This window comes from Sapajus apella, unplaced genomic scaffold, assembly GCF_009761245.1.
Source record: "Sapajus apella isolate SASKATOON/1434 unplaced genomic scaffold, GSC_monkey_1.0 scaffold4, whole genome shotgun sequence".
Taxonomy (NCBI): domain Eukaryota; kingdom Metazoa; phylum Chordata; class Mammalia; order Primates; family Cebidae; genus Sapajus; species Sapajus apella.
Window position 1 is genome coordinate 35,811,120 of NW_022436944.1, and position 15,546 is coordinate 35,826,665.

The 15,546-nt window shown below is 36.3% G+C and overlaps 1 protein-coding gene across 3 annotated transcripts in view; it reads right to left on the reverse strand.

The window, feature by feature from the left end:
- Positions 1-15,546, reverse strand: part of COL6A5 (collagen type VI alpha 5 chain) — a 113,778-nt gene that overhangs the window by 91,355 nt on the left and 6,877 nt on the right. For 2 of the 3 annotated variants that reach the window (XM_032267018.1, XM_032266998.1), the window contains exon 3: positions 1,217-1,311. In XM_032267018.1, coding sequence (XP_032122909.1) covers positions 1,217-1,283 — 67 coding nt within the window. In that variant the 5' untranslated portion in view covers positions 1,284-1,311. Of the gene's footprint in view, positions 1-1,216; positions 1,312-4,929; positions 5,065-15,546 lie in introns of those variants that run through there. The other variant, XM_032267009.1, reaches the window with a different exon arrangement.

Sequence of the window (15,546 nt, forward strand, 5' to 3'; positions counted from 1 at the left end):
CATGATAGTGAGTGATTTCTCATGGGATCTGATAGTTTTATAAGGGGCTTTTCCCCTTTTGCTTGGTGCTTCTCTCTCCTGCTACCATGTGAAGAAGGACATGTCTGCTTCCACTTCCACCATGATTGTAAGTTTCCCGAGGCCTACCCAGCCATGAGGAACTGTCATACAATTAAACCTCTTTCCTTTGTAAATTACCCAGCCTCGGGTATTTCTTCATAGCTATGTAAGAATGGGCCAAAGTAGTCTGTGTACTAACAGCAATTTTTGGGACTAGCCTGGACAAGATGATGAAACCCTGTCTCTCCAAAAAATATAAAAATTAGCCAGGTGTGGTAATCTGCACCTGTAGTCTCAGCTACTTGGAAGGTTGAGGCAGAAGGATTGCTTGAGCCCAGGAGGTAGAGGCTGCAGTGAGCCAAGATTGTATCACTGAACTCTAGCTTGAGTGACACAGTGAGACTCTAGCTCAAAAAAAAAAAAAAAAAGATTATAATAGAGCTGAAAAATTCTTATCACCTAATGACATCATAGCTGTCATAATGTGGTAGTGCAAGGTATTGCCTTTCTGTGTTTAGATATACAAATTCTTACCATTTTATTACACTTGCCTACAATATTCAGCACAGTAACATGCAGTACAGGTTTGTAGCCTAGGAGCAATAGGCTGTACCATATACCATAGGTGTGTAGCAGGCTACACCATCTAGGTGTAAGTATGCTCTGTGATGTTTACACAGTGACAAAATTGCCTAATGATGCATTTCTCAGAAAGTACACCCATTGTTAAGTGACGTATGACAGTGCGTGTGTGCACATATGTGTAACTATATATTTCATATTTGTAAAAGGAAAGGAAGGCAATGGTTTAGTCACAGAAATACTTAGAATTTGTTTTCTGTGTGGGGTTCCTTTTCTTTCACTTATTAAGATCAAAACTGATCTATAAACAAATGGACTGACTCAATCCATACAGACATATAATACTGAGATTGAAGAAATCAATAGATAATTAAAGATTTTCTAGCCAAGTGCAACATAACCTACGACTTTTGCTCATGGTTTTTTGCTGTCTTTGAGAAATTAAGTTTGTTTGATATTGTATAACGATTACTAAATGCCGTATGCTTGATTTTTAGTAAATAAATTATTTCTGTTTATTAAAATAACATTTACTGAGATATAAAACATTTCCTAAATAATAATATACTGGTACCTGGGCTCTGGTCTGCCAATGTTTCAGTCCAAAGGATTAGGACAAATATAATTAGCAGGATCTTCATTTTGTTAGTGAAGATTTTTACTTTTGTTCTGAAAAAAATATATTCGCAATATGAAAAATTTTATTTTGTACCAATAAATGACTCTCAAAACAGTTGTATTAGGGCATGATACACTGTAAACAAGTATTTGTCAACCAGTTTCAAGTGTGTTTATAACATTTATCAAGCATTTGGAGTATTTGTTGAAAATATTAATGCTGATGTTGTGCTTTACAAGTGTCATCTAGTTTAATCCTCACAACAATCTTATAGGGAGGTACAATTATTATACTTATGTGACAGATAAGGAAATTGAAGCATCAAGTGGCTTGGTAAAAGGTAAATCCACAGTACTAACCCAGACAAAGTAATTACAATCACCCAACCTACTAAACACTGTCATAAACTTGATACAAAATCAGTGTCCCCACAAAATTTATGCAGTCACTATTCTCTACCTTTCATTGTTATGTCACTATCGTATATGTTCATAATTTGGCTTAAAAAGGCAACATGTCTCTTCCTTCATTGAGCCCTTGTGAAAACTGCTTCCTCACTTAACAGTTACACCCAATTTAACAAACTACTTTAAGTTTGGTTTTTCCACATTTCACAATCAACTGGAACCCTTCATGGGAAATTAAAATCTCAGAAACTTAACCAAATTAGAGTTTGTTCTTCATAAAAATAAAAATAGATTAAAATGACGAATACTCAAAAAAAATAGATCTGCCTTAAAACAGATACCAAAGGTATAAGGGCTGACTTTTAGAATTCTTTCGAAATTGCCATTCATTCAGGAAGATTGATAGAATCATTGGAAGCTGGATGTGGAAAAGACCCTACAAATAATTTAGGTTAAACCCACAGTTCAGAGGAAACAACATTTTTATCACCACAAAAAGAAACCCCAAGCCTAGAACAGTCATTCCCCACTCCTCCCTTCTATAGGTCCTGGCACTGATCTACTTTCTTTCTCTATGGGTTTGCCTATTCTGGACATTTCATATAAACAGAATAATATAATAGGTGGCCTTTATGTTTGGCTTCTTTCATTTAGTATGTTTTCAAGGTTTATCCATGTTATAGTATGTATCAGCCCTTAATTCTTTTTTATGGTTGAGTACTATTCCACTGTATGGATATATATATATATAACATTTAAAACATTGTCAGTTGATGAACACTTGGGTTGTTTCTACTTTTTGGTATTCACACCAGCATGTACATAGGGTTCACAGCAGTATTATAAATAATAATATACTGCTATGATTATATTTATAATATAAACAATATTATAAATAATACTGCTATGAACTCTTATGTACATGCTGGTGTGAACATATGTTTTTATTTATCTGGAGTAGGTACTTAGGAGTTAAATATTTGGTCTTATCATAACTCCATGTTTAGCATTCTAAAAAACTGCCAAAATTGTTTTCCAAAGTGACTGTACTATTTTATATTCCCAGCAGCAATATATAAAGGTTCCAATGTCTCCAGATTTCCATCAACACTTATTTTCTGTTTTGTTATTATAGCCATTCTTGTGAGTATATGGTTTTCATTTGCATTGACCTAATGAAGAATGTTATCTTTTCAAGTACTTAATGGCCATTTGTATCTCATATTTGGTGAAACATTTATTTAAATCCTTCACGCATTTTTTACTGAGTTATTTGTCTTTTATTGCTGTGACATAAAAATTCTTCATATATTCTAGATGCTAGGATACTAAATGCTTAACAGATACATGACTTGCCAATATACTCCTGCGATTCTGTGGGCTGTATTTTCACTTTTCAAATGTGTCCTTTGAGGCACAAGTGATTTTAAATTTTAAGTGATCTAAAACACCATTGCCTACTCCATAGTCATGAGGGCTTACTTGTATGTTTTCTTCTAAGCATTTTACAGTTTAGCCTTGTATTTAGTTCCTTAACCCATTTTAAGTTGTTTTTGTGTGTGGTGCGAGGTAGGTATATAATTTCATTCTTTTGTATGTTGAAGTACAGTTACAGTTGTCCTAGTACCATTTGTTGAAAAGACTTTTCTTTCACTGTTGAATTGTCTTCACACCCTCATAAAAAAAAATTACTATATGAGTTTACTTTTAGACACTCAATTGTATTCTATTTATCTATTTTTCTATCCTTACACCAGTATCACATAGTCTTGATTATGCTATCTTTTTGCAAATTTTGAAGTTGGGAAGTGTGAGTCCTTCAACTATGTTCTTTTACAAGGTTGTTTAGGGTATTCTGAGCCCTGTGCATTTCTATACGTGTTTTAGGATCATCTTGTCAATTTCTGCAAAAAAAAAAAAAAAAAAATGGCATTGGGATTTTGATAGGGATTTCACTGAACATGTAGATAAATTTATGGAGTATTACCATCTTAACATTGTCTTACAATCCATTAATACAAGTTTTCTATGAAGAAGAAAATTTTAAGATCTCCTTATTTCATATTTTCACTGATGCTCTTTAAATATAGGCGATCATAAGAATTCAAAGATAAAGAGGAGGCCTTACTGACAGCCATGTGAATTCAGAAGCCAGTAAATGTTCAGAGCTGTGTACACAACCTTCTTCATGTTGGGTGTATTTTCAGAGAGTAAGATTAAGCTGGCCTCCACCCAGTAAAGCTCAGTTGAGTTTTGCTTATGAACACTAGAGCCCAGAGGAGATATCCCAGGTGGCCATTTATGCTCACATCCCTTGGCTTAGCTCTGCTCCCCTTCTTTCTTCAGCTCAAATTCCCACTTTGCATGTCTTGGCTCCAAAGTAGTGGCAATAGCTTAATTTTGTAAAGGTGGAATTGCCGAGTCAAAAGCATATTTACTTTAAGTGTTTCTGGATACGGCCAAATTGTCATCCTTTAGATACCAGGTAATATTCCTTCACCTGCCCCAACACAATATGTCTCACTATTTTCACTTCACATTCTTATTTGTCTTTTGCATTATTTATGCTGTTTTGGTATAAGTAACTCTGATTAGTCTGTCTTTTTTTATTGTTCACGCTTCGGAAATGAATAATTTTTATCATATGTAAGCTTCTTTTTAATTCCCTTGGCAAGTAATATATGCCTGGGAACAAGGTGAAAGTTTGTACTCCTCCAAATAGGATGGAGATAGAAGGTGGTAACCACTAAGCAAAGAAAAGTTCCAGTGTTATAATCTAGGCTCTACCACTCCCATCCTCCCTTCCAGCCCTGTAGTTATTTGGGGGAAGTCACTCTTTATTTACTGTTAATTTTCTATGACTCTTGGTCCTTTGATGGTTCAACTCCCCTGTCTCTTTTGTAACATCTTGAAGTTTGGATTTGGTGCAGGAAGTCAGCAGGCAGTGCAAAATTTCCAACTTTTCCAAGATCAAAGTTTCCCATACCAGAAGAAAATTAAAAATATATTTAGATTATACAGACCCTGAGATATAATAGTAGGGGTCCCTTTGTAGAGAGTTTAATCACATCTCTAAGGCTCCTCCTAACTCTAAAATTCTCTGATCCTATGATTCTATGATGGAAGGACCTGGGGCAGAGAGTGGCATGAATGAGTGATACTTTAAGGTATTGATTGGCCATTTTGGAGGAGATAAATCCCAAACTAGACTTGGGCCCAAAGAAACTCCAAGTTTGAATAGCTCCAAGTGAGCCAACTCACCCTTTCTCACACTTTCAAATGCTCAGACTCTCAGAGGCTGACTGGGAACTCAAAGTATCACATCTGAGGGAAGAGCACCCCAAGCCCACTTCAGGGTGGACCAAGAGCCAAACTGCACATCTGGAGAGAAGGCACATACACTGAGCAAACTGCGCATCTGGAGAGAGGGCACATACGCTGAGCAAACTGCGCATCTGGAGAGAGGGCACATACGCTGAGCAAACTGCGCATCTGAAGAGAGGGCACATACGCTGAGCAAACTGCGCATCTGGAGAGAGGGCACATACGCTGAGCAAACTGCGCATCTGGAGAGAGGGCACATACGCTGAGCAAACTGCGCATCTGGAGAGAGGGCACATACGCTGAGTGCTGGGAGGCAATCAGCTGGCCTTGCTATTTCCTGTGGAGATATTCAGCACATGTAGATCAGCCACATAGAGATGGGGGCTAAAGCTCCCTAGCCACTGCCAGGAGACAAAATATGAGGGTAATAATAGACTAATGAATAATTATGTCCCTTCTTTTGATTGTATTCCTTTGGTCAAAAATATCTGTGAAGACGAATCTCATGCATTCTGAATGAGAAACTGTATTTTTTATGGGGCAATCTATTTTATAACCTATGGCATGAGGTATTAAAGTAGTTTGGTGAAGTAGGGAGAAAAAGCTTAATTTAGTAAAATATAAAGGGACATGGTAAACCTTGCAATCCTCTAAGAGTTTCAGACACTAAAGGGAAAAAGAAATTATTTAACAAGTTATAACTATACAGCAAAGGCATTGGTATAATTCTTGAATTTATGAAATTGGAAGTAAGTATGTAAACAGTTTATTGGAGGTTTAGACTGCTAAATCCTAAATCAAACAAGTCACAAATATTGCAAAAGAATTGCAGTTTTTGCCGTTAAAAGTAATGGCTAACTATAGCGTTCTGAAACCACCAACCTTAATTTTTCTTTTTCTCCTTTTGCAGTCAAAGGAGCAAAACATCCTGAAATATGGTAAGAAATAAAGGTCAGGCCATCTCCCCTCTATCCTCCACTCTTGTTTTCCTTCTCCCTAATGCCTGCCTGTCATTTTCCCTTGTTAAGCATCCCTCACTCAGGATCTATGCAACAAAAATGGCCAGAATATAGAGCTCCAGTAAAGGGAGAAGGGCAAAGCTTTAGGAACTATATTCTCCAGTTGATAAGGGCCTTAGGCTGCAAAAGCACCATCCACGCACTCCCAGCTGAGGATCTGAGGTCAAAGAACCAGTCCATGGCTAAGCTGAAGTTTAAGCCCTCGGCTTATCCCATTAAATCCTCCCTCATCCCATTTCTGGAGCATCTGGAAGGCACATTGAGTTTTCCTGTCAAAACAAACTGTGAGGTCAGATAATTATTCAGCCTTATTTTCCTATGCTGGCCGTTCATCCTGTGGGTGCCATATGACTCTGCTTCCTTGGGTTTTCATGACTTCTGTTTCCTCCATGGCACCACTCCTCTGCACTCCCAAATCTATCCACACCCAGACACTCATTCTAGCCACCTGGATTGCCAAGTCCATCCTCTTCTTTGGTACCTATCATATTTTGCCTTGTACTGATGGTACTGAAAGACTTTCTTAATCTCCCACCTCTCCTCCTTACCCAGTAACACATACGCAGTCAAACTCACACACTCACACACACACACAGACCACTAACACCTATAAACTCATTGAAGGCAGGACTGGACTCTTTGTTCCTTGCCACTGAACGTCCCACTTGCCTAGGTCAGTGCCTGCTTTAGAACAAGTTCTCAAGAAATATTTGCTGAGTTGAGTTAATCACTTAGTAACCAACAAAAAGCCCCATTTATCCAACTATTATGCCTATTAAACCTCACACAGCAGTAATTCCAGAAATTTCTAGAAGCAAAAGGCTGTGTTTGGAATATCCTGTGATTGATAAAGTAAGGGTCTATACATGGGAAGCAAACTCCACTAACTCAAGCAACTCTGTGGCAAAGATAAACACCATATTGGAGCATTCCAGACAAGTCCCAGGGAGCCTGCTCTAGCAGGGGAGCCTGTGTAAACCATCCTGCTTCCATCTTTTCAAAAGGCAGAGGCCTTACAAATCTCCCAAGGTCAGCCCAGGGAAGAAGTAGGTGTGGGGCAGCGGTTTGGCAGCAGAGCTAGGACCAGTATGTCCTTTACAGGCTGGTAAAGATCCTGAGAAGTGAAGACAGAGTTCTGGCCTGGCTGGAAACAACTTCATTCCAATGCCACAAACATTACTGAACAATCATGATGCATGAAGCTTACTGCAGAGAATATGAGGAAATGAAGATAAAGACCTAGTTCTTACCCAAAATAAGAATGGAATCTTTGCCAGACCAAATCTAACTCATGATTTAGAACCTGACTCAGCAAAATTTTCCCTTCTCTGTAGTCTCACTGGACCTTACAGTTTATACATATCTCTATATATCCACACACATACGTGCATGCTAAGTTCTGAGAGATTATTTATTTATCCATTCAACAAACATTCCTCAAGTGCCAACTATGTCCTTAGCACTGTTGTAGGCAGTTTGGATTTAGCAGTGGACAAAATAGACACCAATCTTAACTGGAAACTTTTAATCTGGTTGCCTACATGTCCACCTCCCCCTCTGAACTGCAAACTTCTCTAGGGTAGGGACCAAGTGTATCTAATATCTCCAGTACTTGGCAGAGTGAGTATTCAGCAAGAAAAGAGAAGAAGAAATGAGGGCAGGTCGGAAGGCAAATGCTTGTGGAAATGCTGATAAAATATGGCAGAATGAGGTATTATTTCAAATGAGGGAATCAACAAAAATATTATGCACAAAGGGGAAGAGGAGAGATCAAGAATCCCAGGTAGAGAGGTGCCTACAAGTGTATTACACAACACATCAGCACAAGGAAATCGTGTCTCAAGTTCTTCTTATTCGGGGAATGTCTGATATCACATTCTAATAACATCTTCATCAGAGCAAACTGGATTAGGACAGGAGGCAGGAATGCTTATGCCACCAGCTACTAAAACCAAAACAAATAAGACCTATGAGAAATACAGCTACAGTTTAACACATCTAATAACCATCACTTTCCCAGGCATCCAACACTGCCATTTATAGATAATTTATAGAACTGCCATAGGCTTTGGACACAGAGTAAAACACATAAAATACTTCCTCCAAGAGCATACAATCTATTGGGGGAGCCAGGACAGTGTCATGAAAAGATAAAATAGAGAAAGCCAAAAACATTTGCCCCCTAATAGGGGGTTATTTTGTAAGGCCTGTAAAGGTCATAAACCTATTGGTTTTGACTAAAATGTCACTGCAAGCTCCATCGTACAATAACTTTCTATGGCATTTACTTCAATGCCTACCCCGTACACCACATAGGTGTGTAGTGAATATTTGTTAAAAGAATAAATGAACATGATGTTCCAGAATAAATAGTAAAGAACAGTTAGAACGCAGTTTAAAAAATAAAATACAGCACTTCAGAGTATAATTTATTAAAAGGCATCAAAAGGAAATTTACAAAAGCCCTTGATATACTCTAAAGACTTCTACAACTTTGATCAGGAATTGTGGAAAGAATATCAACGAATCAGAACTCATAATTCAAACCATGACCTCTTCTCTGAGACTTGCTTCTGTAATCTGTAAAACAAGAGGATTGGACTGGAGCTATAAAATGATCGCATTTTGTGAATTACAGTACACGTCATCTAGGAACATGGGCCCAACTAAAGGCATAAAATGAGTGAGCAGGTCCAGCTCTACAAGGTCTGAGCTTCTCAGAAGGGCAAGACATCACCCTTCTTGCAAGAGCATTGCCAAAAATCACACTGATACATACAGAAGCCCCCTCTATCAGAGCTTAGGCATCAGAATTTTGTTTCAAGTATTACTCATTACTCTTCAACTGTCTAATACATAACCTTCTTATGCACCATATTTTAAAAAATAAATATTCCTAGATAGAAAAATGTCTTGCTTATGTTACTAATCCTTCTATTTACCAGAACTTCATAAGGCCTATCATATCTACCTAGAAATAAATGACATTGTACCATAGCTGCCCTCCAAATAATTAAGGCCCCAAATGAGCAGCATTACTATCTATACTTTCAGTAGTCTGCTTTCCTGCTCTTGGATCGTTTTGGGGTCTGGTTGTGTGCCTCATTATTAGGGCTGTGGGTGAGAAAATAAAACATAGCTTGGCTCGCTCTTCTCATTATTACTTTCTTAAGAAAGAACAAGTGGTGGGCTCATGATTCTCAATTTGGGCTGCACATTAGAGAGTTATTAAAAATACTATCATGTCCCACTCACAGAGTTTCTGACTCAATTGGTCAAGGGTATGGTCTGAACACTGGGAATATTTAAACACTCCTGGTGATTCCAATGTGCAGCCAAAGTTGAGGACCACTAAGTTAGGCCATCCTGAATGGTCTAAGCAAGCTCTCTATAGAAAACATGGAGGTACAGTCCCAAGAGAAGAAAATCTGGGCCTCAATGTCTTCATCTGTAAGTTGTGGTCAATAATAGCTATAACTTTGTGTTGTTGAGAAGTTTACATGAGATCAGATCTTAAAGGAGACATCTGTTGATTTTGTCTGCCCAACATTCATTACTCCTTCTGTGGACTCTCTTTCCTCACTTTCAAACCATGTAGTTGCTGAAATCTTGACCCCACTCCTACTCCAAGAAAGTATACCCGGCTTAAGCCAGTATTGCTACAGTCACTGTGATTGATCCAACAATGATCACTTGACCTACACCATCAAAGTCAGAGAGCATCAGCCAATATATAGGCTTTTGCTAGACCTGTTGGGAAAGAGTTCTCTTGCTGCTTAGGCTGATGAACTACAACCTCATATAAGCCTGCAACTTCTGGAGTAATTCTGCCCCCATGAAGACAAATCCCAAGATCAAGAGAGATGTATCTTTGATGACATCTGCTAAGCACCTTGATCAGCCTGATAAATCCCTGGACTTTTCAGGTGTCTCTGCCAATAAATTCTATTTTGTGTTTGAGCTAGTTTGAGTTGGGTTTTACTAATACATGAGCAAAAAGACTCCTGACCAGGATTTACTTGACAACCTTTGAAGATGCTTGGATACCAGACCTGCTGGGATATCCAAGATCGGCGCCTCTATGATGGTTCTTTCCTGTTGCAACTTTACAGAACCAGACTCACTGGAGAGATCTCAAATTCCTAGTCCCTTTGGACCTGACCAAGCACCACAGTATCCACATCATTTTACCCATGCTTCAAGGCAGAAGGAATTTGCGCTTTTCTTAAGTGCAAATTCAAATCCTAAGTATACTTCAGAACTGGACCTGCCTGCTTCCTGACTACTGCAGCCTGTATCTAATCCTCCACGTTCCCATCTGCCCCAAACACTCAGTCTACACCACCATTTTTTAATAGCTAAGATGTACATTGTATTTAGCTGTATGGTTTATTTGTGTGTATATATTTGGTAGTGCTATCTTCACTGAAACTTTTGAAAGAAGGGACCATTTTTTTAATACTTTGGGGTTGTCCTAACACAATGCAAAGCAACTAAATACTTGCTAAACTTAAAGGATACAGTAAAGTTAGGGGTAAATGCAGAAATGATTATGCAGAGTATAATCCCAATTTTTTAAAATTTCATAAGCATTTATTTCTAAGATGTGGAGTTGAGGATATTTTAGGTTCATTCTTAAATTAGAAATTATTTTTTCTTGAGTAAAGCAAACATAAAACTTTGAGAAAAAAAATCACAAATATAATATGTGGCTTCCCAGGACAGTGCCAATTTATGACTGTGGTCCCAGAGCAATGATTAATAGCACCTTCGTTATCTCTTAAAATTTCCCTGGGACTTCTGGTTTCTAGTCTGGTATAAGGTAGCTTAGAAGTTGTCATTCCATCCTAAAAACAAATAAAAAACTAAGCAAACTGCAAATTAATAATTTTTCTTAGTCACAGGGCAAACTGCTGCCCCAGAATTAAAGAGATAGACAGGAGAATACAGAAAATCACAAGTAGAAGTTACTGGAGTAGAAACTCATGAGCTAAAACCTTTGCAGGAATCAGTGCTGGGGTAAGAAGGCTTGAAGTGGGCTTGACAAATTGCTGGAGGTTCAATGTGGACAAGTCTAGTAGCTAAAAACTCCAGAAAAGCAAGTGTTAAAGAGGCATCATAAGTTTTACCTCAAGGAGCTCTATCAAATTTTCACAGTAAAGATAAAAGAAAAAAATCCTCATCATTCAGCAGCTTGAGGGGAATAGGAACCATTTTTAAATATACCACAGCACACTGTTCTTCCTAACAAGACATGTTCTCAAGAGAAACTATTTTACCAGAACTCAACCTGCTGGGGTTTTATCAGAATCTAACTATCCTAGAAGAAAAGAAGTACCCAACTACAGTCCCCATCACACCATCCTGTCCCTCCCAAGAGTGAAGGAAGAGAGAATGAGAGGCATTTGTAAAGTTCAGAGCTCGGGAACACAGGTTCACAAAAGGACTAAAACCTAATTAGAGAACTATAGAATGCTTCTTCTCCCTCCATACCTTACCACTAAATCCACCACTACATCACTAAAGTCCTATTTACAGGATAAGGAGGGGGAATTTGAATTATTTTGTTATTATAAGTTATTTGCACTACCTGTGAAACAGTATAGTGATAATTGAAAGTATACTTGGATTAGTTATAAATGCCAACTCTAAACAAACACTAAAAAATGAAGTATAACTGATATGCTAAGTAAGGAGAAATAATTGAATCCTAAAATGCTCAACTAAAACCACAGAAACCAGAAAAGAGTAGAAGACAAAATTGGAACAACAAATAAAGGTGGGTATTAATGCATCTGTATCAATACTCACTTTAAACGTTAATGGTTTAAATGCACAACTAAAAGATAGAGATTGTTGGAAACTGAAAGAAATTGAATATATGTTCTCTTCAAGAAACCCCATTTAAATATATAGAGATTAAAAGAAATTGGGTAGAGAAAGATATACCATGCTAACCCTAATTAAAAGGAAGCAGGAGTAACCATATTAATTTCAGACAGAGCAAACTTCAGAGCTAGGAAAATTATCAGAGATAAAGAGAGGCATTAGATAATGATGAAGTCAATTCTCCCAGAAGATATAACAATCCTTAACATGTTTACAACTAGCAACAGTGCATCAAAATCTGTGAAGCAAACACTGAAAGAATTTCAAGGAGAAATAAATGTATCCACTGTGGTGGTTGAAGACTTCAACATCCTCTATCAGAAATAGACAGCTCTAACAAGTTAAAAAACAGTGAGGACATGGTTGAACTCAACAACACCATTAATTGACTGTATGTAATAAACATCTTTAGACTATTTCTTCCAGCAACAGCAGAATACACATTCTTCTCAATTTACTGAAATAGACCACATTCTGAACCATGAAACACATGTCTTCCTTAACAAAGGTAAAGGAAGAGAAATAATACAATGTCCACTCTCAGATCACATGGAATTAAACTAAAAACCAAATCCCAGAATAGAAAGATAGCTGAAAAATCCCAGAATGCTTAGAGATTAAATAACATACTTTTAAATAACACATAGATCTAAGAAATCTCACAAGAAATTTTTAAATATTTTGAGCTGAATGAAAATGAAAAGACTATCAAAATTTGTGAGATACAGCAAAAGAAGTACTTAGAGGGAAATTTATACCATTTAATGCATATATTAGAAGAAAGATATAAAATCAATAATCCAAGCTTCCATTTTAGGAAGAAAAAGAACAAATTAAATTTAAAATAAGAAGAACAAAAGAAATAACAAAATTTGGAGGAGCCATCAATAAAATCAAAAACATAAAATTAATAGAGAAAAAGTGAAACCAAAAGCTAGTTCTTTGAAAAGATCATAAAGTTGATGAGCCTCTAGCCAAACTAATTTTAAAAAAAAGAGAGAACATAAATTATTAACACAGAAATGAAAGAAAACATCACTATAAGTCCCATGGACATTAAAATGATAATTAAAAAATACTATGAACAACTCTATGCTAATAACCTAGATGAAACAAAACTAATAACCTAGACGAAATGGAACAATTCCATGAAGACACGATCTGACAAAGCTCACATAAGAAGAAATCAAATCAGTAATTAATAACCTTCCAAAACAGAAAACAATAGGCCCATATGAGTTCACTGTAAGCATAACCAAACATTTTAAAAAGAATTATATCAATTCTCTACAATTTCTTTCAGAAGGTAGAAGCAGAAAGAACACTTTCTAATTGATGTGATGAGGCCAGCACTACTCTAACACCAAAACCAAAGATGATGAATTATTTTATCTTAAAAATGCTATAAAGGAAAGGCTGTGGTAGTAGTCTTGACTGGCAATCAAGGGGTGCACAGACCCTTTAAAAGTAATAACAAAACCAACTTGGCTTGCTTTATTATCCCCAATGAGCAAGCAATGCTAATCAACATCAATAACAATTTTTGCCTTCCTAGCTGTATGGACTGCTTCCACCACAAATGATTCATATTCCCGTTCCCTAGATATATAATAAAACTCATACTGGTTTGGATATATTCTTCCAGAAGATTTCCCTATGCATAAATGAATCATAATCTACATCAGTTGAATGCTGTCTGCATCTTAAAATCAATATATGATCAAACAGGCCTATGCTTAAAGATCCCTCTCATAATGTGAATCTGAAGAATCCAAGAACAAATCAGAAGTTTTATCCCAAACTTGTAAATTATTATCATTTTATTAAAACTTTAATAGGAAAATTATTAAAAATTGGCATCAGAGTACAGGAACAATATTCTCAGCACTGGCATCTGCTGCATTGTTCTTGAAGCCACTGCGTTACATTCAAGCCACACTAAGCAGATGCTCATTTGCAGTTGATGTCTGGGAAAAGCATGTTATTTGGAGATCTACTGGGGATTTTTCCCATAAAACTTCCTGTTTTTCTTCATTTTCTTTATATTCTTTCTGGTGTTATGAAAATTATTTAATATAAATATTGGTTATTTGGTAATTTTCCTTGTCTTAAAATTTTGAGCTGATGTAGTTGACATTCCCACCATAACAAATGGTCATAGAATGTGAAGGATTCAAAAGTAGAACTTTTTCTTGAAAATTAATGATCTAGGTGGAAGTAAATAACCAAAAATAAAATCCAGTTCATAAAGATACCTTTCTGTAATATCACGAGTGCTAATATACTATGCTAAACTTTTCTGTGAAGAAAAGGTAAGAAAATATTTCAGGCTTTGTAGGCCAGATCATCTCCAGGACAAACGTACTACTCAATTTTGCCCTTGCAAAAGCAGCCACAGAAAATACGTAAACAAATAAGTGTGGGTACAGAACCACCTATGACTTCTGTGGGTGCTGCATACTTTTGCTTTACAGGATCCTGTCACAATAAAATGAATTAAACATATTATTTGCTTTCTACTGCTATGTCTTTTAATTTCTTTTGCCTTATCATGTTTCTTTTCATTTTTTATTTCCCTTTCATTAATCATTAACTTTGTGTCTGTGTGTGTATATACATATTATTTTACTAGTTTACCCTAAGCGTGTATGTATGTGTGTGCATATATATATATAATATATATGTAAAATTTTACTGGTTTACCCTAAGTAAAAATTTGAGACATATATGTACAGAGAGAGAGAGATAGATCAAATTTTTACTCAGGGTAAATTAGTAAAATAATTTATAAATAAAACATTTTAACTTATATTTCCAAATTTAACAACTTTACAAATAAAATAATATCGATAACTCCCACCTATGAAAGATAAAATTAGCCTGCTTACATTTCCTTTCTCTTCTTTAATTTTTTTGTTTGCATTTTATAGGAGCAAAAGGAATCTCTCAATCTATTATCATGAAATTATCTTTTAAACTTCAGGAATTTTTATATTGTAGCTCTTCTTTCAAGAAGTGTAATTCTTGCTTTGTGATTATAATACCACAGTTATTTCAAGTTTATTTTTAAGTTTAAATAGAATTAATGTGCACTACCAGTTTGTATGTATTCCAGGTTCTTAATTTTGATTCTTCTTTTTGCCATCTAAAGCAATGCAGATCAGCACCACCAGATAGAAACACAATGCAAACCGTGTACATAATTTTAAATTTTTTGGTAGCACATTAACAAAAGTAAAAAAAAAAAGATGAAATTAATTAAAAATATTTTTTACTTAACCCAATATATCTAAAGTATTACAATTTCATTGTGTAATCAATATAAAAATTATTGAGATATTTTCTTTTTTTCCCCCATACTAAGTCCTCAAAATCTGCTGTGTATTTTAGCGCTATAGCACATCTCAACTCAGTCTAGCCACATTTCAAAGGGTCAGTAGCCAATGTGGTGAGTGGCTACCATATTGGATAGCACAGCTATAGATCATGGAACACACAGGAAATGACAATATTCTTGAGGTCCTTAGCCCATGGTCTTCCGTCCCAGAGTCCCAGGCTAAAGCGATCAATGTCTCAGCCTATCATACCTCTTACAAAGCACACCAGCTGGGAAGCTCTGAGCTAGACGACTCCTCAAGTAGTACTT